Raw genomic sequence first — 26,798 nt, 5'->3', positions numbered from 1 at the left:
TAAATACTGGTGCATTCACTGGCACAGTGCAGAAATTTAAATCTGACCCCATGTAACCAATGATGGGTCGGGACCCGAGTACATTGCATTGTGCCGTGATCCGGATGGGAGTGAGGTTTGTGATGAGTGATGGGGGGTGAGTGTACGGAGGCCAGCAAGAGAAAGCTGTGCACGTTTAACCTCACTCCCTGACCAACAGAGACGCTCTAGCAACAGATGCTAGATTTTGCGGTCTCCCATCTGGAATGATGCTGGTTCGAGGCCTGCGTAGAGCGGTGTGAGTAGGACTGGTAACACTCAGTAATATAAAAATTATTTTAAGACATCGAATGTGTACTGTATAAGACTTTGGAGAAGATTTCATAGCAGTGACTTGGAACACAGAACTTAAAGCAACACTATAGAAATTTTGCTCACGGTCCCCCCATGTGGTGGATAAGTGCCATTGTCTGTTACTAGTTTTGTAAACAATGCAGCTGTTTAAGCTTCCCCGTGGATAGCCCGATACACATTTATTTGTTTACTAAGCTGTTGGAACCGGCGAATGCAGAAACATAATTAGGAAACCATGTCTCACTCTTCTGCAGGCAGGGGATGTACTGACCTGAACACAGAACGTAGAAACTGCCCAGTTAAGAGTTGTTTTATCACTGAAATCATTTTAGAGCCATTATTTTAAATAAAAAAAAACTACAAAGTGTTTCTTTAAGATTTGTAGTATCTTGTTTCATACAGTTTTACACTGTGGTCCTCACCAATTATAGTTGTTCTGATTTGTAGGTTTTACTTGCTCTTTAAAGAGGATCATTACATCTTTTTTACTGCAAATAAATCCAAAACCTTAATACTTGTTTATTGTAAGTATACATTTAAAACATGGTCCATAGGTAAGTAACAATGACTTATAGCTGAAACGTGAAGTGCGTATAAAAGTGCACAAAGTAAATCACAATATAACAGTTAGTGCATAGCTGTTACATGTATTGAGCAAATTTTCACTGTCCATGAGTTATATTTTCAGTTTCTTACTGTAACCACCAGATGTCAGCAGCTCCATGCAATTTGAACATCAGATGAATTTGTGTAAACACTGTGCTGTTCGTGATTGGTCCTAGTCCTTTGTGTATGCATTTGAATAGCCAAATGCATTCTCAGCAAATGAAATTAACAACACATGTTTGTGTACATAATGCTAAAATAATTTCAAGACTATGATACACAGTTCGATTTACTTACACCCTCTAAATGAACTAAGGTAAGGTAACCAACTTGTCAGTACTTAAAGTTTAACGATGCTATTTTAACTCTAGTTTTAAAGTATGGCTGATCTTCAAAAATGTATAAACACACAAGGTTTACGTGTTTAAAGATGTAAAACGCTGACTCCTCAGAGGTCGTGGATGAGGGTTGGTTGGGTAGAAGATCAATAAAGGTAAAGGCTGAAGGCTTTGTTAGTTTTGAGGTTCCACAGGGGGATCCATCTCTAGGTCATCGAAGTACTGGTTGCAGTTGGGGTCGCCACGTATCAATGGAGAAGTTGGAATTGGTCTTCCTGTGTGGGGATTCACGCACCAGCACTCACCACGATGTCCATTCACTGACATCTTACACTGGAAGACATGAACAAGACATATTTGTAAATGTCTTAATGTAAGACTTAATCTGGCCACTAATCCGGATGAGGTAATTGACACGAGAAGAGAAGTGGGGTTCAGAGGACAGGTCCGGTGGAGGATAATCAAGAACCGGCCAATGGTACGGAAAGAAGAAGCCACTTGCTGTAATTAATGCGGATGGACACTGCATGGGCTTCCAAATTACCATGTAATAATGCGACACACACCCATGTCTGATCAACATGCGGAGGGCCTCCCTTGGCTGAGAGTGTCTTGTGGTAAAGGGCCAAAACACCCAATGAGGCTGAGGTGCAACTCTGATTATTTGTCGCATTGTTGGGAACCATAAAATGGGCATTATCAGCATCTCTTCACCAAAAGGCATCTTTCACCCAGGACAATGGATGTGATGAAAGTGGGATTGGACACACAACTCATTAGATGTCTCTCTAATAATAGCAAGGTAATAAATAGGCTATGTGTTTATATGATTATATATCCCCCCAAACATAGAAGATGCCTACCCGACTAACCCAGTAAAACCTCGGACCTCTTTCCTATATTCATATTCTTGACTGCTCCCCTGCCATGCATAAGGCATGGGAAATGTACTATTGGGCAATTATACTGTGCTGAAATAGTGGGATTATAACACCTACTCCTATGAAGCAAATCCAATTAAAAATTTGAAAGACTTAAGAGCATGACAAGATATAAATCAAGGTCATCACATAAAAAACTTATGTTTGCAACTTTTCCTAAATATGTACAAACAGTACTTTCATATTGCTTTAAAGTAAATTTATACTTATTTTCTTTGCATAATTTGAGATCTGAAAAAAATCAGAGCATCTTTTCTTTTGACCATTTCTCCAGTTTTTATTTTCTGCAAATAAATGCAATTAGAAAACTATTTTTTTCTAAATTTGGGGAAAATATTGTTAGTAGTTCACAGAATGAAACAAAATTTATATTATACCAAAGCATACCTATAAAAAGTACATTTTTAAATCAGAAAAATGGTCTCTGAAATTGTCTCTTAATTTTTTCCACAGCTGTATATATAAAGTATAACATCATTATTAAAAATGTGTCAGAAAGATCAAATTAAAATGTTAAAATGTAAACTTACCAAAAGTATTTTATATAAACTATCAAGAGAGACTAATATACCCAATATACCTAACGCTTGTTATGTTATTTCTGGTGTATCGAAATGAATACCTGTTTCAAGTTGTACTGGCCTTTCTTGTCACAGTTGGGTATGTGGATTGAATAAAGGTCTTCTAGAGGACCCCTGTTATCACTGAAGGGCATTTTTGAGATCCTTTCCAGCACCTGGTCCAGCTCCTGCTGACACTGACTCTAAAATACATAAATAAATGTACTAAAGGTTTAGCTAAAAGCCTGTATAGCTGATACAATAACAATATAATTAATCATGAGACATTCATTATGCTATAAGACACTCTAAAATGTTACACCTGATGCAGAAATTATTTCACAGGCAAATATGGAGCATGGAACACTGTCATGATCCTGCCTCTTCTTGTCTTGATTTTCGAGTCTTGTGGAAGGATCATGTCAGACCCACGTGTTTTATGTGAAGAAAGGGCATGGCAATGTTTTCATTTAGTCATGCCATGCTATCTCTCCGGTGTCGTTTCCTTTAGCTCCAACCCAACCCCCCAACGGTTTCTCTATAAGTGCACTATCAGTGTTTAATCCTTGTCACCAGCCCTGTTCAATCTTCCCTGGTTTGTACTTCCCGATATATAGTCTCAGTGCCACTTGTTGGTTCATTACTCTCCGTATTGCCTCCCCACTCGTCTCATCCATGGATTACCTTGTTCCTGTGTGAAATTTGTGTTTATTTATATTTATCCAGTTCCTTGTTTGCTTTGTTCCCCACGTGGAAGTTTTAGTTTTGATTCTTGTTTTGTTAAGTTGTGTTTTCCCCATTCTGTGTTTTTTTTTGGATAACCCTTTAATTACTGCTGGGGTTCTCTCTCACTCACCGTGTATATTTTCTACTTTAACTACTATAAATTGTATTTTTAGGTGAACTATTGTTTAACCAGTCAGAATTGTAGCAATCAGCACTTTATTTAGTCATGGACTTAGTTAAGCGTTCTTAGTAAATATTTTATTATGCAAATAATGTAAATATGTATGAGAATGACCACTAGGAAGTGCTGTTTGACACAAACTGAAAGGTTACATTGTGACTGTACAAAAAGGGCAACAAGAAAAGAACCTGTTATGAATGTTGTTAATGCATTCATGGGAATTATTGTTAACAACAATAAAGGCAAATACAAACCTGTCTCTGCAACTCTTTATGAGCTGTGCACTACAAAAAAGTGCAGAAGAATTTTATTGACTGATTTTCATCACCTACCAATTTTGCACGAAGCACTTTAGGGTCCTCCACTTTGTGGTACCTCATCTTGCTCTTCAGCTGCTGGTGGTGTTGTAGAACAGCACTCTCCTTCCATGGGCTATCTTTGGTGGGCTTCCTTACTGGAGGAACCTCAGTCAGACCAATGTCCAAAAGATCCTGCACCTCAACTGATAAGACAAATATTTGAAGTCGACGCTTGTGAAAAGTAAATCAAACTAGTAACACTATTTGATCTGTTACTTCTCTCACTGTCTTATAGTGGAGCGTAGACATTATGTGAAGGATGCATTCTACTCTGAAACCTGAGCAGTGTATTTACACTGTGGTACTTCAAGTCTCCCGTGTCTAATCTTTTTTCATCTGCATTACACAAAGAGGATGTGGTTTTTAATTATTTATTATCCTGTGTATTTTATCAGATGGGATTTAAGGGCACTAGGGTTCCCACTTCTCATCTATTTCAATAAACAGCATTTGCCGAAAAAATAAATAGTATTCAAGGAAATAATATTATAAATTATTAGAAAAAGTTTCTGTCAGACAAGTTTAAAAGCTTTGATTTTAAGTCATCATGTCATTTGTTTTAGCCATCTGTTTAAAGGGATTGTTCACCCAAAAATGAAAATTCTCACATTTACTCACCCTCTTGTCATTTCAAAGCTGTATGACTTTCTTTCTTATGTAAAACAGAAAAGACAAACGAACAACGGCAGTAACCATTCTCTTAAACTGTTTGGACACAAAACCAATGCAAGTCAATGGATAACATCAATGTTTACAAACATTCATGAAAATATCCTTTTGTGTTTCTTTTGTGTTTTAAATGATGACCATATTTTCATTTTTTATGCGAACTATCCCTTTAAAAACCACTGTTGACCGGTTTTGGGTGAGTTACCCTGAAAAAGTAACCAATTACTAGTTACCGATTACATATTCAATAGTGTATTAAGATTACTGTACAAATTACTCTCTCCATAAAGTATTACTTACTAATTTCTTTTTATATCCAATATCAACCTTGATCAGTTATGTGATTCAAGGATAGACATGAAATGACTCTTACTGTAACTCATTCAAATAAACAATATAAAACTACATAAAGTACTGACTCAAGTACTTTATTAAGCATTAACTGACTCAAGTATTACAATTTTAAAGTTAGACTTTAATGTCTATTCAACTATTGTATACATTACACAGTATTTAGTTCAATTACATCCAAAGTAACTGTAATTTAATTATAGAAAAAATAAGAGTAATCCCTTGCTTTACTTTTTAAGGGAAAAGTAATTAAATTACAGTAACTAATTACTTAGTAAGTAGTTACACTGAACACTGCTGTTGAAATGAACGCTGGTGTTGATATATTTGTAATTTAGCATTGTTTTTTTTCTTGTTTGGATTCTTGGACTTTCGCATCAGCCTGGAAATACAAAAGTTTACTCTCCTAAACTGTTTCTGATTTGCTCCTAATCACTAAATGCAATAATACCCCTAAAATCATAGCCAAGCTCTCAAAATACGTAGTACACGGAACCACAAGCATGGCCGAACAGCAGGTTTGAAGAAAAACAGTCTTAATTTCAGCAATGTTTTCAGGTCATCAGCACTTTTGAAGTTCTTCAAACCTCGCTGTGTAACCCTAAGTGGTGCCCTTTAGGGGTTGGGTGATCTCTTTGAAGCTAGTGTCTCAGCAGGTTCTGCATAAGTGGAATGAAATCAGGTGTGTGTGTGTGGAAGTCTGTGGAGCTTTTACACGCTGGGGGTGAAACATTCCTGCTTCTCTTGCGAAACTTCAGACAAAGCCTGTCTTGGCATAAAGGAGGATAACCCCCACTAAGCAAAAGGGCACTGGTCCTGCACGCTGTGCCCCTTCTTATCTAAACACTGCAGGGAGAGGAGTTAGGGCACCAGTCTACACTGCCTGTTGATCCGGCTGACTTTGCAAGAGGGATCAGCGCCAGTTATGACTCTGCTGGTGCCGTAGGCAAAATTTGAGAAGAAATTATAAAAGCTTAAGAAAAGAAAAATGAATGCATCCAGCTTTCAATAATACATAAACATCAATGAGCAGTATTTTTGTGTGTGTTTTTAAAGCATAGTTTTAGGCAGGTGACAGAATTGTCACATTCAAAATGGTCCATATTCCTTATAAAAGGGCAACTACTGAAACTGACTGAAATTGTCACATCCATAACACTGGAATTTCCAGAGTGCTCCAAATAATAACGACTCAAAGGGTCGTTTGTGCACGACAAAAGTTCATGTTTTAAAGTAGGGATTGTGAAGAAAATGACCCCATATGACGTTTTGTGCAGATAAAGACGCATTTCTTTTTGCATTTGTAAAAGTATTAATGATTTAATAAATGTTTATGGATTCAAAGATATTTTAAGAGCACTTAGCCCCAATCCCACCCCTAACCACTTGTCACTCATATAAAAAGAACACACGAGTAAAAGTACAGTCACATGTATTCATAAAGTGAACAAAACAGTAGAAACGTATTTACAAACAAGCCGCGTTGCAAATCTTCTGAACTGAAGCCACACGTTAACCTTATACATATGTTTATAAAAATCGATTGTTTCACCTCGGTACACTTGGAATATTTCTACGTTTTCAACATTTGAATTGTTCTGTATCTGTACCGTGTGTTTCAAGTTATTTAATAAATAAAAGTGTGCGTTAATTGCTCAAAATGCCTGAATATGTGTAATGTAAATACAGTTATATAAAAAAATCATACAACAACACATGCTATTATTGCAAAATAATACCCCAAAATGCACATTTTTATAATGACGGTAGGCAATAGTTTTGCGTGCTGCCGGGAGAGGCCCTAATTTAGTAAATGCTCATGTTTGTCATATTTGTGTCAAACGACATAAACAGTTGTATGGGTTGTAGGATATGTTGCGAATTGCCCAATCGATTTGCAAAGTTTACATGAACAAACCCCCTTACAAGCATGGGTGCCCAATTAACAGCCCACTTCTGTACTGTCCACAAGTGACTGCGTCATCATCACATTTTCTTTTGACATTACAATGACAGGCCTATTTAAAGATAAAAATGTTACTATATAGAGATTCACACTGACACTGGTATCAGGACCACAAATGCTCTCTGAATGTCAGAAAAACCATGGAACTTGTGGTGGACTTCAGTGGACAGGAGAGAGCTTGCTTTATCCATCAATGGTACGCCAATCTTTTGCATTGATCTGTGCAAAATGTGCATTGATAGCAGTTTAGACATCAGTGTCATTTGACTGTGCCCTTGTGTTCGCAATGCTACAACCATTAAGCTGTACCAGACTTTTTAGAAGTTCCCCAAGCACACACATGTAGTGGAAGGAACTGTTTCAATCTGTCCAAGTCCTTCAGGAAAAATTGAGAGGGGGGGGGCTTTTCGCATCTACAAATGGCTATGCTATGGAGTAAAATGATCCACATGGAGAGCCAATCATCATTGTCAAGCCAAACCAATGAATGCACAATTTAAATGATTCATTTTGGGAACTAGGAGACGGAGTGCTTTAATTAGGATATTTCCATTACTTTTATATCTACCATGAGGATATAACAGCATGGATGCTCCAAATTCATGCTGGTTTGAATGGTTAAAGGAAGAACTTGCAGTCCTGAACAGTTTGTTGCCATAATGTCATGCCAGCAACCTTAATCACAACCACCTTATCTGGCATTATCCTGTGCAAACTCTCCACTGGAACCCTGGCATGGTAGTTTGCACTGATGGTGAATGGGAACTACACGGACCTTGTCTTAATAGAGGAGACAATGAACAAATGTTTCTGCTCTCCATCTGTTTAGGATCAAAAATACAATCTCTGTTCTACTGGCCACTGAAAAGACGGCGGTGGAAACGCTACGATAGAGATCTTCTCTACTGGTTCAATGCTTATTCAGTATACTTTGTTTCTTAGTTTCCTTTCCCAGTTATCACGAGAATAGAGTAACATAAAGTTGTTAAAGTGATAGTTCACTCAAAATGAATATACTGTAATCATTTACTCGAACCGGTTTGACTTTTTTCGCTTCTGCGAAACACATAAGAAGATATTCTGTATGGTGTCCAGTGACTGTTGGTATCTATTGACTTGCATCGGGTCCATACAATAGAAGTCAAAGGCTAAAAGCGTTATTTGATTACCAACATTCTTCAAAATATCTTATGAACAAATAAGGTTTTAGGACTAACTTTAACAAATCAGATTCTGTGATGTTTCACAGTAGCATACAGTAGATAATGGATCTGACCACATCTACCCAAGCACTTGTCATGAGACCAAAACAAACATGTATCGAGTGAATTTTCACAAAAACTTCTTCTAATGTTTCATGTATTATGTACTGAACATAAGCAGCGATCTTGCTAACCATGTCATAACAACAAGAGATCAAGAGCACTTATTAGAGACACATGGCTTTGATTTACAGCAAACAGAAAAGACACCACAAGGCTGACTAACAAGGTTCACCAAAGTAACATAATAAACATTGTCTTCAAACCATAAATCTAGACTATGGGGAGACTTAAGTTTTACCCTGATAGGTTGTATATGAAGGAACGTGTTCAAAAAGGACCAAATCTGCAAATTCCGATGAGGGCCTTAGGATGAATGCCTGTAACACCCACCTCACACCATGTGCACTCGCCTCAATAACATTTCTCACATTGTTTGTGTTATCTCCAAGCTGCTGCAGGGAGCTGAAAAGTTTATTCTGGACCCTGACATGGTAAGATTCTTGGCATTCGAGTTGCCGAGTCGCCCTAAGGGGGTGGCAGCCGTACTCACTCACGCCGAAAGCAGGGGGATTAGTTGACTCTATTTTTGTCCAACGGGTACCGCTACCTCATCCCTGTAGGTACAGTCGGTAAGCCGTTGCTTTATTTACAGGGCCCTGTGGGCTTTGTGAGTGTACAGTGAGTAAAAGTCTTAGAGTATCTAATTTTAACAGAACTTGAGTATTTTACTCATAATGAATGTAGGCTCAAAGAGGCATTAATCCTGAACACTTAAGAGACATGTTAAAAACAAGAAACAGTTGATTCATGAGGAGAGCAATCGCATCAAACTGGACACCTCAAAATTGCAACAAATCAAGGTTGACACCATAGCCTACCTCTATTACAAACACCCAAGTCTCAGTTACGCTCTAGTGCTCATTAGGAAACCCAAATCCTTCAAAAAGCTCTGTTCAGTAAAACGGATAAATAAAATAATGCTAAGTAAAATTACAAAAGTCAAAGTCTTTTGCACTGGTTTTGGCTTTATTGCCGGCTGCAGTCATGTCCTCTTCCCACATAAAACACCAGCGATGTCAACTACCTGATAATGCACCCGCATTCGTAAAAAGAAGCCATGTGAACAAGTTTCATTAAGTAAGGGCAAAATGCACAAGATCATGTTCCTTCAATACCCTGTAAATGGCAATATTGCTTCTAAAGTTAGGTGCAAAAATTACAAATTTAGTGGAGTAAAGAGTACCTCTATTTATTAAAAAATGTAGTCAAGCAGTGTAAAAGTTGCTAATATCTTAAATTCTCAGTACAACTACGAAGTAGCCAAAACAAGAAAAGGAAGTAACTAATTACATTCAGGCTACTCCAATACTTTACACCACTGCCTGGATGGAAATGCCATCCTTTTTTCACATCGTGTTTTAACAAGGCTGTTCACAGATCAGGATGTTTTCATTTTAGATTCCCCGAATATGTTTTTACATATCAATTACCTACTTTCCTCTTTTCAAAAGCATTTCCTTGTTGTCGTTTCAATGTTTATTGATTCTGCAGTCTGCCACAGCCGTGAGTGAACAATTCACAGTCTGGACACAAGAACAACTGAAAATCAGGTCTCCTTTTGTGTGTAATTGGAGAAATATTTTGTAAAAAGAGCAAAACACAGAACAGATGGCTCCTGAGAATGTACCAACTTAAACAACAGGTTATATGAGATCTTTCAACATGAGTGGCAACACTTTAAAAAATTATAGCAAAACAATAGAAGTTGGTGCGCTGTAAAAACATTGTGAAAATAGAATTTCTGAAGTACAAAGAGCAGTGACAGACCACATCTGATAGCAATCACCCATTAAACTGATCAAATATCAAATCTGTAATAAGACATATCTTGGCTTTTTTCCAGGACACACAAAATAAGTTTTTAAAGGAACAGTTCACCTTCAGAATGAAAATTCAGTCATCATTTACTCAGCCTGTTGTCATTTTAAACCTGTGGGAATTTACAAAAGAACAAACACAAAAGAATATATTTAGAAAGATGTTGGTAACCAAAAAACCGTTGGTCCCCATTGGCACAGGTTTTGTGTCCATACAATAGAAGTCAATGGGGACCAACTGTTTTCTGTTACCAACATTTTTCTAGATGACATCTTTTGTGGTCTGCAGAAGAAAGTCGTACAGGTTTGAAATGACAAGGGTGTGTAAATAAGGACAGCATTTTCATTTTGAAGTTGAACTATCCTATAAGAATGATAGTGGCTGCATTTTGTCGATGCACAATGAAACTAAGGTTTTGCGCTAAAAATAATGTCAAGTACCCTAATAAAATCATGACAATTCTGTTAATACATGATAGATTATTTTGAAGTATGTGTGGAAAATAGACTAAAAAGTTGTTATGTACTGAAAAACGTTCCTGTTAAAGAGCTCTTAACATGCATAAGAGTGAAGATTTCTTAAAAAATGATGTAGTGCATAAATAACAGTTCTTAAAAGGGTTCACTATATTACATTATGCACTCCAGTGCTAAACCCAAAAATAACAATTCCTGTAGTTTCAAAAAGTGGGAACTCTTTTCCAGAACCCTCCACCCAGCAGAAGCTCTCTTTGACACACACAAACATAGGCTACATGATAAATTTACTGCAGGAAAGGGTCAAAGCACGAAGTCCATCTTGCTATCATTGTTATCATTACATTTACCCACCAGTTTATTTTTTACCCAAACTCCTAGGTCTGAACTACCATGGGAGATAAAACAACCTCAGAAGACATTTCTACTGGTCCAGCACGTGCATATAATTAAAAGCTTAGGAATGTGGGAGAATGAGCAACTTGAATTATTTATCAATAAAGGCAAATAAATAAGAGGGTAATCGCAACATTTTTTGCATTATTTCGACTTCTACTCTGCATGATTAAAACATTAAAGCTTTAAAACGTTTAGCTCTTATGACATCTATTCACATTCCATAATCACATCCGTTTATTTCAGAATTCAGCGTGAAAAAACATAAAACACATAATGCCCTAATTTCAGTATTTCACAGCAAAATAAATATACCAGCGTTGTTAAGGTATAGGCTTTTAACAGCTTAATATTGAAATTGGGTGAATTGTGCAAATAATTCATTTCGTATAAATCTATTCGGTTTACTCATTATATATGGTCATATGGTCAACCCTAAATAACTTACCGCTGACTTCCCGTGGCTCGGCGCTTCCTGCGGGTTCATTGTCCACTTTACGTCCACATCTCCCGAGCCCTTGAATCAGCAGCTCCAGCGGCAGATCCGAATCCGGCTTGGGATAACATCTCAAACCACTGGAGCATCTAGGTGTGTAAACGCCGCACAGCTCACCCTCTTGGCGGGCGCACACCGGACAGCAGCCGCAGCCCGGCTCGCGCACGATCTCTGAACACGTCTCCGTAGGCATTGGACAAGCCGCTTGACGCTCCGCTGTGCAGCTCGGACAACGGAACACCATTTCTGAATGAGCGGCACCAGAAAAAGTCAATAATGCCAGCAGCAAGCTGCAACTCACGTAGAACAGCATCATGACCACGAATCCGCAAATCGGAGTGGTTGTGCACGCAAACAGGTGAAGGCTAACTAGGGCTCTCTCTTATCAGCGCTCATATAGGCTACCGCTGACATCATAGGCGATGACTGGCGCGCCGCTGTTTTGTCAAACAAAACCTCAAAGGAACCGGAGTGTCAGCGCCTTGAGTTTGTGATGCGGGGTCCTGTCTCACACTTTTGGTCGACATGTTTTGTTTAATCATAGAATGGTAGGATTTTAGATCTAGCTATTAAAGCAAACACAATTTACAATACATTTACTCTAAAGTAGGCTTCAAGTTAAAATGTAGCGCTTGACCTGTGTAACTTAACGGTGGCAATAACATCAGCATATGTTCAGGAGGCAGATGTGAACGACAAAATAGGCCTACTATTAAGTGATGCCTATGCCAAACATTTAGCTAGTAGGGTACGATAGCAGGTTTTTTATTGAATTTTAAGAATCGTCTACTGAGTTCTATGAATGCGTTTTTAAAAGGGAACAAAGGTCTCTAAGTGTGTAAACAAATGATATGATGTTTCGTTAATGTAAACTGGGTCAATGGTGAGGTACACGTTTGTGCTTTCAATAAATTCCCCAAACTCTTCTACAAGTTACAGTATGCTTTTTATGGCTGACAGCGTCCTATTTTTGCTCAAAAACACCTCTGGTTGAATTCTCCATTTTATGAATTTGTTTGAATTGCGGCTGGAGCAAGAAAGTCATGCTTAAGAGAATAACTGAATCTAGCTACAGGAACCTATGGAAATGGATGAAGTTTATGTCAAGCTTATTTATAAAAGAGCCAAACATTGTTTGCTACGCTGAGAGGAACACTTTTAAAAAACACATTGTTTTAGAAGCCTTATAGAAGATGTGTATTATAAAGTTAATAAACCTCCACTGTAGAGAGGGCAAAGAATTAGTGACAAGAGAAAATCACTTATTTCAGGTAAAGAGGGAGAAATTCCCCTCAAAGAGGAATTCCTCCTGTGAGAGGGTATTCTTGCAATATATTTCAAATGTACATCTATTTCGTTGCATTATACAGAAAATGCTGGTTTGTTGAATAAATTATTAAATGAGCTAAAGTTTTAGTTAGAAAATTATTAAATTACTGTATCTTGGTAACAATGATTTCACTAAAGATAATGAAGTCCAAACTAAATTATTGTAGTGATGCAGGCAATTTTCAGTGAAACGTCCCAAGCTGACTACAGTTAACAGTAACACATTACAGGCAATAAAAAAGAAGGCCCTTGCTGTGCTGTTGTAATCTTTTGTACAGCCCTTAGTCTATATAAATTACAGGAGCCAAAAGCCACTAATGCTTACCGAAGAATAAAATACATAAACTGTTGCTCCATGTGAGACAATAAAGATTTTTTTGTGAGTACCTTCTGATGTTATGCCATTTCTGCCAATACTGATTTGGGTTTTTTCACACTGAGTAAATAAATAGGCCTAAATAAATAAACATTGTGTTAAATCAGACAAATTTACTCTATTTTTTTATTTGCTCTATTGTCAACGAGACATATTATCTCTCCAATGCGCTACATGAACGCACGAGGGCGTGCTTAGTTACGTTTTTCTCTTGTTTGGTGTCTTGAGGCCGCCGTATCTTTATTTTAAGAAACAAGATCATATGACGGCCGCTCTGTCAACAAACGTGAACGGGACAGAAATGAGCTGATGCCATGAATTTTAATATCATTTATATCGTTTATTTTGCTTATGGATTGCATTTCTTCTGAAACATAAGGTATGTTTAAAGACATTTTATTTGAACAGTAATACTAATAGTGCAAGTCGCACCAGGAACAGTTGCTTGTGTTGGCTAACAAACAAAAACAGCGTTTTACATTTAGTGAGTAACAGTTATGTGGTGAATGTCAAGAGCTGTACGTTTATAAGCATTTTGTTATAGTTTGTCTATAAACACAGATACAAGCATCAAAGGATAGTAGGCAATAAACCTTAGCGCGTGTACTGTGAGGATGTTAAACTTGTGGAAACCCTCCCTCTTTTGAAGACTACAGTAGTCTGTTGCATTTTTATAAGAATTATTTCCCCTTTTGTAAACACATATACTATATATGTTGTGCTATATTTCATTTCTTATCCTTAACCTGCAAAGTAGTTGTTCAGAAACAAGGAAGACAAATAATTCCCATGTTTTCAGATTAATACGCAAACTGTTATGAGCATTTCCTGGTGATATAGCTTCACTTTTAATGACAAATGCACCAAGATTCATATATGATATATTTCTATTTCAACAGAAGAAAGCTTCATTTGACAGTAAGTCTTAGATTAATTGCAAGACTTTGGAGATGATTCATATTTAATGGTCTATCAACAAATAACTGCACAATGTAAACCAGAGACCAAAAAGAAAAAGAGACGATTATTAAAAGCAAAATGGGGACAGGTGACACCTCTTAAGTCAGAACTGTATAGCCCACCTCTTCACAACCCGTACTGTTGGAATATCTTTCCTTGTAATACTGCTGGAAAGTTTATTTTAGAATGTCTTATCAGGCATCTGCTGTAAGATCCCGTATGAGGGATGATGTTTAGAGACCGCTTCAGAAGACGTTAGCAACGCTGCACAAAATTTGAACAAAATTCAAACAAAACAAAACCTTTAAACCAAATCAAAAGGTTATATTTTTTAAGATCTTAGTTTTAAAAATAACATCAATATAAATGAAACCGGATGTGCTTCTGGACCAGTGGTTACATCTTGCGAGGTGTTCTGTAGACCTTTAACCTTAATGGTGAGTAAAACTTCTCGGATGGGTTTAGGAATGCACCCTACTTGGAGTCATTAACCAATGCCTGATGGTTTCAGAGCGATAGAAACTTGCATCACCCTATATCATTACAAGATTTGGTAAATCATCTTGAAACAGACCCCTCTCATCATCAGGGGTGATGATCTCCTTATAGAGGGTATCTTAGAGAGCTGTTGCTGTGGGTTTCATGCCTGAAGGATCTGAGTGTCTTATAGAAAAAGGATTCATAGTTAGATCTGACTCTATAAATTCTGAAATGTGCAGAAAATATGCGTATAGAGTAAACTAATGCGATGAATTCATGCCTAGATGTGGGAAAGATAAGAAATTGATTTTACGGTGTACACAAGTGACTACAAGTAGATTGAAACATTTCAAATGTGATCTGAGAAATGAAACAATGTTTCATTTTTAAACAATGTGGTTTATCATTTTCAGGATGATATCTGCCCAGGCTGGTCAGTCAACGCTTGTGCACAGACTTGCCACATTACTGCGAAATAATGGTATTGTGCCAATATTTCAGTTCAACACATAATCGTTTATGTGTATGTATAGAATGTTCAAGATATTCTATTGTTAAATTATAATGCAGACACCATATCTGCATGAACTTTCTGTAGCATGTTTTTTGGGAACCACCATTCCACCATAGAATTCCACTATACAATTTTTAGTAAAAACATATTTTATAACTAGATGCCAGGCTGGATATAGAAAACATTCTATATATATATTTTTTTTAGATCTTACATTTTTATTTTAATAGCTCATGAAATAGACCCCTTAGAATGGGTTTAACTTTTTAAACCTGCCAGTTAGTTTCTTTCATGTTGTTTTAACAGTAAGATTCTTGTCGCTCTCTCTCAAGGTGATTCAGTGCTGGATGGTTCTAGTACTCTCACCCTGCAGGTGGGATGTTTACAGCACCTGACACGACTCTTCGAACAGCACCTTCACTCACGCACTCATCAGCATGGTTTCCTGGCTCTGCCGTCCCACCCAGCAGACACTGCCTCCCTGCTGGAGGTCCAATTCCTTTTTGACATGCTGCAGAAGACCGAATCACTGAAGGTACAGCTCTAAGATCACAGTTTGTCTGTTTGATACAGTGAACTGTCGTTGCAATGAGCTAATCATGTTTTTGTGTTGAACAGCTTGTCAATCCACCTGGTGTCAAACTGCAGTCTGTTGTGAAAATCTTCCCCTTCAAGTCCCTCAAGTACTTAGAGGTATTTCAGAACAAGCTATTACCTCAAATATTCTATCATTCAAAAGTTGAAAGTCGAAGATGCTAAAAGTGATTTTTTTTACGGTGTTAAGCTTAAGCGTATTCCCCCCCATTGTCTGGAGGGTCTGAGGGGAGTGTATTCCCATCTTGAAGTCTTAACTTTCTCAAAAAGTCTCAACTCACTCGAGGTACTTTTCATCTACAGCATAAGCACTGACGCAGTAATTTAAGGGTGAAATCAAACATGGGCATGTGCTTGTGTGTTTGTTTGTGTAACAGGAGGTTCTCGCTCTGTGTGGAGGAGATCTCAGTCCTGCATTACCCTGGTTAGAACTTCATACCCTCAGTTTCAGTTACAATTCTATTTCCTGCCTCGACAAGTCACTAGTAAGACATCCTTTAACTTTAAACTGGTGCTGTCTTAATCGATCGATCCATCCATTCAAAAATAAATGTTTGTGTTTATATAATATAAATATGTGTGGGGTGTATATTTACTGTATATGTGTATATATAAATTCTCACAAGTGCATGTGTATTTATAATAAATATTGACCTAAATAAATCTACATTTATATTTAAAATTAATGTACATTATGTAATATACATTACTCATATTTCTTAATACATGTATGTTTATATGTGTATGTGTATATATAAATGTACACCCCACACACATTAAATGAACACAAACATCCATTTTTGGATCAATTAATTAATTGATTTAACAATTGTTTATTGATACTGAAGTCAACATGTAATGAATTTCTGAATGATTTAGAGTCTGATGAACATCCTGAAGTGGCTTGATTTAAGCCACAACAAGATCCAAGACTGTGCTGAGTTCTTAAAGGTTGGGTGTCTGTGTAATTTATATAAGTCTTTTTTTAAAGCATTTTAAAGCTTCATAATCATATTGTAGAGTACATTTTATGCAAACTGATTTTTATTTCCCTTTCTGTCTTCATCAAGCCTCTCACTGAACTCGAGCATCTGAATTTGGCCTATAATAACCTCCAGAAAACACCAGTGCTGGGCCTGAGAGCCCAAGCCAAACTCACCACCTTGATCATGAGAAACAATGAATTGGAAACTATTAATGGTGGGTTTATGACCTTTAAACGTTAAGCTTCCAAGCAGAGTGTGTTATTGTGCTGAGCTTCAATTGTAAAGTAAATCATCTTATTTCCATAATTCTTGATTGTCTCTTTTATCAATACTTTGTTGTAAATTTTTTTGGTCTTTCACTCTTGATTGTTTAATGTTAAATTTTTACATGTATACATTTTCATAAAATAGTTTAAGTGCTTGAGTTTTCTCTCAGTGTGCTGGTGACAGGCCATAGCGTTCATCAGAATTTGTGAATTTCTTTTATAAATATTTTAAGATAAAGTACATAAAACTAAACAGGAAAATGTAGTGAACATAAGAGAGCGTGACGTTATTTGGTGTTTATCTGTAGCGGTGTGTCAAAGCAGTCACTACATTCACACATTTTTTAACACATTTTGCTGCCTTTTAACACTTCAAAGCTGCAAATGATGCAGCTCTAGTTTGTTGCTGTCAGATGTTACACTTGAAACATACTTGTTACATACATTGACTAAGAAATAGTTTAATTTACCTTTTACTAACGAATGCATATTTGGATTAATTGCAGGAGTGGAACAGTTGTCATCCCTTCAATTTCTTGACTTGGCTTATAATCTTTTTATGGAGCATTCTCAGTTGGCACCTCTATCTCTCCTTCATAATCTTAATACAGTAAGATACTGAACACAGTGACTTGATCTGCACAAAAAATGCAGTTGAAGACTTTTCGAAGATGATCAATCTACACGTCACGTTTTCCGACATTTGTAAATCTTCTTTTTCAGTTAAATTTGGAAGGAAACCCTTTGTATTTTCAAAAGACACACAGGACATCTACTGTCTGCCACCTCTCTCCACGAGCTAATTTGAAACAAGTGAGTCTTTGATAGTAGTGAGAGGCTTTGAAGGCTGGCTTGACTGTGGGGAAATGATATATTCTGGTTGGGCAGATATATATTCATAGTTCATTGCATGCATCATTTTTTTTCTGTGAATAAACTGACAGATAAACTGTTATCCTACAAATAAGTATTTAATACGAAGTATATCATTTTTTATTATTCTAATTGTCAGATGTATATTTTTGGAGGGGCCCAGGATAAAGCAAGAGGGGGAAATTCCCCCCAGACCCAGCTCTGCTTTAAAGGCAGTTAGTCTGGTCCTGCTGACACAACAAAGCATAAGATGAACCAATGATAAACCATATAGTTTTGCGACTTTTCATATGTTTTGCAAATGTACTAAATGGTCAGAGTCTCTAAACAAGTTCTGTAAACTTTTTTTTAGAATCATCCAAATATCAGAGTATTGAGTTTTTAGTCCAATATTAAGTTTTTGTGTCTGGAATACATTAAACAACATATTAAATCGGAACAGATTTAAAAAACTATACTCCAAAGAAGGGATGTGTTAAAGCAACACATTTGTGTCCAATTATGGAGAACACACAAAATAGCATAAACACTTTTCTGCCTGAAATATGCAGACTGACGCAGACTTGTTTAGCCTTTGTCGCAGCAAATCAGGGCAAAACTATTCAGTGTATTCCAGTGTTAGGTGCAGGTTTGCAGTCGAGCTTGCTTTATGTCATTTTTGCTCTTCTGCTAATAATATTCGTTGAAAAATGTTATGCTAAACTTAATTAATTTCTGTCTGTATCTCAGCTCCAGCTAGACGGCACCCCTCTGTCATCTTCTGAGCTGGCGGTGGGTATTAAAAGTTTGTTATTGTGGCATCTAAAGTCTACTGTTATTATTCAGAAAGCCTCAATATGGATGCAGACTGTAGCACGTCAAAGTGAATTGATTTAAAAAAATCCAATATTAATGTACATGAGAGATGGGACTCATTTGATACATTTCTTCACCTTATTTTTTATTTTTTTATTTGTCACCTTTTAGTCACATTTTAAACTTATGCATGTTACTTATCTCTTGCATTTCACTTATCACTTGTTTTTTAGGTCTTATCTAAATCTAGACAATTGGTTGGTCAGATTTCCTTCTCTTCTCAACAACATGGCACGGCACCTGATCAGGGCGGTTTGGAAGTGTCCAGTGGAGGCGGAGACGGAGACATGACTGACAGTGTGACTGCAAGCATATCAGGAGTGACCCAGGGCCGAAAGAGAAAACACAAAGTAAGTTTGTTTCAGATTGTCAGTTTTGAAGGCTATTTGATCTGATGGTAAAATGTTTTAAGTAGCATGTTTTCTAGTGATGTGAATTCGTCATAGTTAAATAAACAGTTCATTTTGGATGTAAAGTGGGTTTTTTTGCATTTGCAGAACAAAGTGAAAGTAAGGCGAGCCAGCATTTCAGAGCCTAGTGACACGGACCATGATTTTACAGGAAGGTCTGCTGTACAGGGTGGGTGCTGATTAAAGTGTTACATAAAAGTTCTGTCAGAAATAAATAAAATGGTGTACTGTGAAAATCATGTATACTGTATGTAATTTGGGTGTCCCAAACAATGTTTGGTTCTTTGTAGATATCATCCTACCCCATCAGAAGGACATTGAGAGAATGGACAGCTTTCGAGAACAGCTGGGAGAGGACTGGCTGCGTTACCAGCATCACCTTGATGATACTCCAATCCACCCATCTTTCCCGAAAGTAGACAAAGTTACCATTCAAGTGAATGCCCACTTCTGTACCGAACCAACTAACACACAGCCAACACATCTGGAGTTTCTCCCCCCTCCACTGCTGTCCTCCGAACTGAAAGAGCAAGAGGACAATACAGAGATGGAGAGCACAGACATGCAGCCTGACACTGAGTCCACCCTGCAATGGACAGGCCAAAGTCCCCCGAACACCGAATCGACTCTTGAGACAAGTCTTGGAAACACTCAGACTCCAACTGAGGCCTGTACTGACCCTCAACCACCACAAGATCAGGAAGACGACGACAGGGGAGGTCTGTCTACTCCTTTCTAAGTATGTAGTATTGTGTTTTTTTTATGCTGTGATGCAATACATCAACATTGTGTTCAGGTACTGATATATATTTTCTTGTAAATGCTCCGGTACTATTTACAACTAGTTCATGATGTGCATTAGTTGTAAACCAACCAATGTACCTAATCTGAGGTTATATACAATTTACACAGTATAGAAGAATGGAAAGAATTGTCATTTTTTTCAACAGTGGATTTGTGTAGGCCGGTGCTGGTTGGGCTACTATTAGAGGATGTCCAGACAGATGAGAAAATGGTCTCTGAGCCACTATTCCTGCGAGTGCGCCAGTGCCACCTGCTGGAGGTAGATATGCACCAGGGGTGTGTTAAAACACGAGTGGAGCTAGACAGCTTGCAAAAGGTCGTGGCCACTCAGGTCACCTGCAACTTGAAGGTCAGATGACATATTTTCTGTTCATAAGGAGCTGTAAGATGATTATTAACATTGTGGAGCATCATTGTTTCAAGTACATCTCTTTGACTCTATTAGAACGAGAAGATTACTCACCCAGGGTTGGAGCTCCACTTCCGGTACATCAGTCGGGAGAGACAAAAGCGTTGCTACATAATGCTGGATGACAAGCCACAGGACGAATTAAAGGTCAGCAGGAATACTTATCATGTGACATTCAGGCAATACTTTGAGACTTTTCCTAATGCAGCAGTTTTTAAAGTATGGGTGGTGATGTGTTTTAATATCATTTCTTAATAAATATAGTTAATTTCATTTTATTTAATCAGGGACAATGGGTAATTTTCAAATTTTGTTAAAATCTGTTCAGTCTAGTGCAGAATTGTGTAGTTGTGTTGTTGTTTTCTGTTCGGTAATATCATATATGATTTTTTTATATTTGTTTTGTTAATGTAAATCCTAAATATATAGTTATAAATCCCGAATATATAAATGTAAATCTGAATATATAGTTGTGATTGGAGACCCTTGAAAATTTGATTAATGTGCTGGACAGTTTCTAATCTGGTTTTGGTGATTTTAGCAATCTCATAAGTGGTTGCTTGTTTGATGCTTGCGAATAATTTGTCCTTTATGAAACACCGCAACACTGCAATAATGATCTGATAGTAGTCCTCATTCACTATGATATCTACACCATTCTCTTAATTTGACATGTTCCTGTAACATCTAACCATGCCTCATTATAAAGATAGTTTTATTTTTTGTTTGATTACAAATGATCACCCTTTTATATCTGTCTATGCGGTTTGTGAATATATATATATATATATATATATATATATATGTGTATATATGTGAATATCTTTATATGTCAGTAAAACCTGATAACTACACCCTGAATGAAGCACTGCATACATTTTGGACATCTCGTGAATATGTTGTGTAGTGTTTTTAACTGGACCCCCAGTGAAGAAAAGTGCACTTCCATTACTTAAAGTTCTCTATTTTCATGCACTAATTACAGTATGTTCTGAATATAATACAAATATTCTTAAAATAATCTTGAGAACATGTACACAACTGTGCCATTTTGTTTTATTGCTATTGTTTTATTATTTTAGTGCTAATTTTATTTCATTAACTGTTGTTTAGTTACCATTGTAGTTCACTTGAACACACTACCACACTGACACTACACTTGAATAACTATATATTCAGAATTTACATTTATATATTCAGGATTTATATAAGTACTTCCAGGATTTATATTTATATATTCAGGAATTATAACTCTTACATTTAAATTTTCAGGCTTGCATTTACAGTATATTCTGAATTTAGATGTATATATTCAGTGTTTATAACTATATACTCAATTTTTCGTTTGTATATTTAGTTTTATAACCACTGATTATGATTAATATTTATATTTTCAGGATTTATAACTACATATTCAGACTCGCATTTATATATCCTGATTTCTAACTCTATATTCGGATTTACATTTATATATTCAGATTTTCATTTATACATTCAGGATTTATGACTGTATATTCAGTATCTATCTATCTATCTATCTATCTATCTATCTATCTATCTATCTATCTATCTATCTATCTATTTATCTAAATGTTGCAGAATAATTTTTCCAGTTTTCTGTCGTTCTATTTGGATGAACTTGTGCCAGCTAAGGCTTTGCTGTCAACAGTGTGGCACCTATAGAGTGACAATGAATTAAAATGTTTGCCCAATACATTTTGTGTTAAGGAGCCTACACTAATAGGATTTAGCTAAGCTATTTCTTAGGATGCTGAATTTTTATTAAAAGTAATTTTTCATTCACAGTCTTGCAAAACATATATTGCATGTACACTAACATGCATTGCTAAATTAAATATATATCTTTCATATCAATCAGTAAGAAAAATATACTGTATCTAGTTTAGACTAGAATAAAGTATCACGTGGTTCCTGTTATTGTAACTCTTACAAACATCTGTTATGGTAACCATTGTTTCTGTAAAAAACATAGTTACTGCAGTTGGTGTTTCAGCACTAAAACTTGCCATCTTGTAAATGGAAAACACTCCTTAGAACAAACTCATTACTAACTGTGTCATTTTTCTGTTGCTTTGCATGCTGTGCTCAATTCAAGCAGCATGTGGGAACGAGAATTACTAGAATTACTAGTAGAAAACAAGGGCACATTTATTAAAACATGCAACCCATCACCTATGACTAAATATTACCAAATTGACATTGTAATCCTGTCGTTTGACTGGTTTTGCTTAATTCAGAACCCTGACTCCTCAGGTATTAGCAGAGGTTCTCTCTAAAGTCGCGGAGGAGAACAATGAGCAGGCTTACGACGAAATGCCAGAGACGGTTCGGCTGCAGTGCCTGAAGTGTCAGACAGAGTTCTGCCAGCCCGCCACAGAGTCAGAAGTCAGTTTGCACCACCTGGATGAAGCAAGAAATGACAGTAAGGACTTAAAGCTGTAAAAATAAGGAGCAGGGCGATTTTTTGGGGTTTTAGGAGTATAGGCGGATCTCGGTTCAGGCTCAACATTTCAGGTACCAGTACAAACATGTACAACAGCCCGCCCCCTATGGTTACCGAAATTGCTGCATTTCATGGGTTACCTCCAGCAACCTTTGCAGTTTTTACATAGCTCTCTGATGTGCCGTGGTAATGGCAGCTCATTGGTTGGTCCTGATCTTTTTTCCATCAGAGGCTTCAGCCAGGTTAACCAAAAATCAAGCATGAATCACTATTAGCGTGGGATCATCTAGTTGGAACATCACAAAACCTGGATTAAATGCACAATCAATACCATGAATAGTTGCCAGAAACTGGGTGTGAGGGATTTTGATACATTTTTATTGATGCGTGAAAAATGTATCATATGATGCATATTCGGCATAACCCATTGCAGTTTCAGTTTTGACTTTCATGTCCTTCTGGTCTTTTAATCATTGGCTTGTTACTGAATTCATCCTTCTGCTATGCAGCACTGAAAACTGTTTTAAAACATGCTTTGACACGCAAACTGGGGGTTCTGGGACATTTGTTCAGCTGCTTTTAGTCTGTTTGCTTGGTTTCCTGCCGATCATTTGGCCCAAACACACAGCTTGTTCTGCATGGGGGCAGAGATGAGTGAAGGTGTTTATTTTAAAAGCACTAGAGGGCTTCAAATAAATCTAGAGCAAAGAAAATATGTTAAACACTTGATCTTATAAGGATTTTCTCTTTAGTTGTTATTTGGCACATTTTTTGAAACCAAAATTGTATTAGATTGTGCCAAAAGTGCGCTAATTTCGTTGTTACATTTAGGATTATGATCATTTCGTTTTGAATCTACAGGTTGTACCTTTATTTGCTCCGAGTGCAAAAGCGATCATGTGGTTCAGTTGGCCATCCAATCATCAGCTCTCTCCACCAGTACACCACTTCACTGTCCACTTGACCAGAATGGTGGGCAATACTTCATTTTTGATGATAAAGACACACCTGTCTGTCCTCGGCACAGTGAGGTATGTTTTTTTAATAATAAACTAGTAGCTGTTTGATTCGAAATGTTCAATGTTTCATAACACATAATTCATTTATATCCTTATCGCCCCAGTTACTGGAGTCAGGACAGACTGTACTATCGCATGGCAGCCCTCTCCATTTGACCCATTCTTTAGGAGTCCCTGAAAGGGACACGCAGGGAGATGCAGATTTCTACTACACGGCTCAAAACTTCATGTCCAGTTCTTTGACCAATCAGAGTGAGGCATGGGCTGACCAGAGCACCTCTCTACCAATCAGCTTCAACGGAACTGATGGACTGGTACAGGGTACTTCAGAAGGGCCTAATGAGTGGGTGGCTGACAGATCTTGTCACAACAGCTATCAGAAACAGCAGGACCAGCATTCGTCAAAGCACACAGAAGGATCCAATCATGGTGAGTAGCCTACTTTGATTCTATGTGTTCTGACTGACACTGTATGATTGTAAAAGAAAGCAATTCATATTTGAGCTTATTTTGTGATCAATGTCAATGTAAAGAAACATATGGGAGAGATAAATTCAAATAACTTGGATGTCGTTGATTCTCACATTCTCGTATGTCTCATGACTAGCTGTCATTTTCAGGCATCACGAGACAGGCGAGACAAGACTATCACTTTAGAGGCCTCTTTCAGCAAGAAACTTTTCTCATGGATAAGGCTTGTTTGATAAAGATGGCGTTTATGTAGAATGTCATTTAAAATGAGTGAAAGGTGGTTTGGATAACCTTTTTAAAGTGTTTATATAAGTAACTAATTGAAAGTCATTATCCTTACAGTTCTTTGAAAATGAGCAAGTTTGAGGAGTTAACTTCTCACCTCTTATTTATAAGTTGTGTCAGAAAATGAAGCATGTCATGTTTGGTTTTGTGGTAGTCTTCCGTTAATTCTGAAAGTTTAAATTCATGTTAATTTTTTGGGGGGTATGGTAGCCTCAACTTTTGTCACAGAGCATTTTGACTGTATCTCATTTCATTTCAGCTCTGTTTGACATGTCAGAGGCAGTGGACCATCGGCTCCAGCTGTTTCTGGATGTTGAAGTGTTTGAGGGAGAAGAGGAGCTTCGCTGCTTTTTAAAGGCAAGAGCACATGTTCTTGTACATTACCTGTGAAGAAATTAGATCCATATGAAGAGGAAGTCTACCTGGAAAGAGCATATTCAAACGTCTAAAGCAGTGGTCCTCAAACTTGGGGCACAACTTTAGCCCACAGCAGAATAGTTATTTTAATGCACCCCCACCAGCTTTTTGTTGTCTTTGTTTAGTTAAAGATTTGGTAAAGTGCTCAATTCAAAGATTCAAATTCAGACTTTAATGAACCCCAGAAAACTTTACAATTGTGTTATTTTGTATTTTTTCCAAACATGCGTATAGTGGTAGTTCATCAATTCTGTCATCTTTCTGTGATTTCAAACCTTAATGACTTTATACCGCAGAACACAAAAGAAGATATTGTGAAGAAAGTTGGTAACCGAACAGCACTGGCCCCCAATCGCTTACTTTGTATGGACACAAAACCAAAGCAAGTGAATCGGGGCCAGAAAACAACATATTTCAAAATATCTTATTTTGTGTTCTGCGGAAGAAAGTCGTACAGGTTTGAAATAACAAGAGGGTTATTTTTTAATTTTTTAATTAAAATATTTTTTAATTGTCACTTTTTAAAGAGTATAATAATAAACTTGCCATCTTTGAGATGCCGGAATTGGTTTTATAAGATTGTGTGTTTTTACCTGGTTTCAGATGTCCATCGTGAAGTTTGGAGATCCAGCAGAGTTCCAGTCTCTCATGGTTGTGTCTGACCAGTACATCTACATCTTAGAAATCACCTCAAAGTCCCAGTAAGTTATTTGCTCAATTTAAAACACAGTTTTTTTTAAATCAGGTTGATTATTGATCAGGATCAGTTATTGTGTTTGTGTTAGCAGACTATTAGTGGTATAATGTCATGCATTCAGCACTCTTGTAATACATTATTTATATAAGCTATTAGTGCTTAATTGAACTGAACAGACAAGCACATTTTTGTGTTTTAAAGGTCCCGTTTAGTGCGCAGTTTCTGCCAATCTCATATTAATCTTGAGTACCCATACAGTGAGGGAAATAATTATTTGATCATCTGCTGATTTTGTGAGTTTGCCTGCTTACAAAGAAATAAAGGGTCCATGATTTTTATGGTAGATTTGTTTTAACTGATAGAGACATGGGAATTTTTTTTGTATAAAGGTTATAAATTGATTTGCATTTCAGTCAGTGAAATGAGTATTTGATCCCCTACCAACTAGCAAGAATTCTGGCTCCACAGATTGGTTATGTGCCTATATCAGGGGTGTCCAATGTTGGTCCTGGAGGGCCAAAGTCCTGCAGAGTTTAGCTCCAACTTGGCTCAACACACCTGTTTGGAAGTTTCTAGTCTGCTTTGTGAGACCTTGATAAGCTGTTCAGGTGTGTTTGATTAGGGTTGAAGCTAAACTTTGCAGGACACAGGCCCTCCAGGACTGACTTTGGACACCCCTGGCCTAAATGGACCACAGATTAGTCCTGTCACTTTAAGGAAGGTCTCCTAAATCAGCTTGTTATGTATATAAAAGAATGCCTGCCAACAGAATCTGTATCTTCCATTCAACCTCTCCACCACCATGGTCCAGACCAAATAGTTTTTAAAGGATTTTAGGGACAGGATTGCACAACCCTTGAATAGGCTACAGACAGAAGCTTGGTGAGAAGGAGATGATTCACTAACTGCTACTAGCTAAACATTGTAAATTGTTTGAAGCCGTCTGAAAGCTTTATTTCTTGAGACTTGTTAGACTTGAAACTATTGAGAATACCTTTCTGGGTTGCTCTGGAAGAACATATTTAATTTGTTTATTAAATAAACATTA

At 37.1% G+C, this 26,798-nt stretch overlaps 2 protein-coding genes across 3 annotated transcripts in view; one reads left to right on the top strand and one right to left on the bottom strand.

Moving 5' to 3' along the window:
* Nucleotides 1–832: 832 nt before the first annotated feature.
* On the bottom strand, nucleotides 833–12,097 carry igfbp2a (insulin-like growth factor binding protein 2a). The gene is made up of 4 exons (XM_056751645.1): nucleotides 11,494–12,097; nucleotides 4,018–4,187; nucleotides 2,841–2,981; nucleotides 833–1,610 (listed from the first exon to the last, which is right to left on the bottom strand). Exons 1-4 carry the CDS (start codon nucleotides 11,855–11,857, stop codon nucleotides 1,452–1,454), a joined length of 834 nt encoding a protein of 277 aa, XP_056607623.1. The 5' UTR covers nucleotides 11,858–12,097; the 3' UTR covers nucleotides 833–1,451.
* Nucleotides 12,098–13,492: 1,395 nt separating this feature from the next.
* The window catches only part of stk11ip (serine/threonine kinase 11 interacting protein), a 20,621-nt gene continuing 7,315 nt past the window's right edge, over nucleotides 13,493–26,798 (top strand). Inside the window, exons 1-21 of one of the 2 annotated variants that reach the window (XM_056751640.1) lie at nucleotides 13,493–13,625; nucleotides 15,100–15,167; nucleotides 15,533–15,735; nucleotides 15,819–15,893; nucleotides 15,985–16,080; nucleotides 16,172–16,279; nucleotides 16,674–16,745; nucleotides 16,865–16,994; nucleotides 17,553–17,656; nucleotides 17,770–17,859; nucleotides 18,649–18,690; nucleotides 18,948–19,124; nucleotides 19,272–19,353; nucleotides 19,475–19,903; nucleotides 20,135–20,337; nucleotides 20,434–20,544; nucleotides 22,672–22,840; nucleotides 23,723–23,892; nucleotides 23,985–24,309; nucleotides 24,896–24,993; nucleotides 25,657–25,754. In XM_056751640.1, coding sequence (XP_056607618.1) covers nucleotides 15,101–15,167; nucleotides 15,533–15,735; nucleotides 15,819–15,893; nucleotides 15,985–16,080; nucleotides 16,172–16,279; nucleotides 16,674–16,745; nucleotides 16,865–16,994; nucleotides 17,553–17,656; nucleotides 17,770–17,859; nucleotides 18,649–18,690; nucleotides 18,948–19,124; nucleotides 19,272–19,353; nucleotides 19,475–19,903; nucleotides 20,135–20,337; nucleotides 20,434–20,544; nucleotides 22,672–22,840; nucleotides 23,723–23,892; nucleotides 23,985–24,309; nucleotides 24,896–24,993; nucleotides 25,657–25,754 — 2,849 coding nt within the window. In that variant the 5' untranslated portion in view covers nucleotides 13,493–13,625; nucleotide 15,100. The remainder of the gene's footprint in view (nucleotides 13,626–15,099; nucleotides 15,168–15,532; nucleotides 15,736–15,818; nucleotides 15,894–15,984; nucleotides 16,081–16,171; nucleotides 16,280–16,673; nucleotides 16,746–16,864; nucleotides 16,995–17,552; nucleotides 17,657–17,769; nucleotides 17,860–18,648; nucleotides 18,691–18,947; nucleotides 19,125–19,271; nucleotides 19,354–19,474; nucleotides 19,904–20,134; nucleotides 20,338–20,433; nucleotides 20,545–22,671; nucleotides 22,841–23,722; nucleotides 23,893–23,984; nucleotides 24,310–24,895; nucleotides 24,994–25,656; nucleotides 25,755–26,798) is intronic. The other variant, XM_056751641.1, reaches the window with a different exon arrangement.

This window comes from Triplophysa dalaica, chromosome 6, assembly GCF_015846415.1.
Source record: "Triplophysa dalaica isolate WHDGS20190420 chromosome 6, ASM1584641v1, whole genome shotgun sequence".
NCBI classification, from domain to species: domain Eukaryota; kingdom Metazoa; phylum Chordata; class Actinopteri; order Cypriniformes; family Nemacheilidae; genus Triplophysa; species Triplophysa dalaica.
This window is presented reverse-complemented; position numbering and strand designations above follow the sequence as displayed.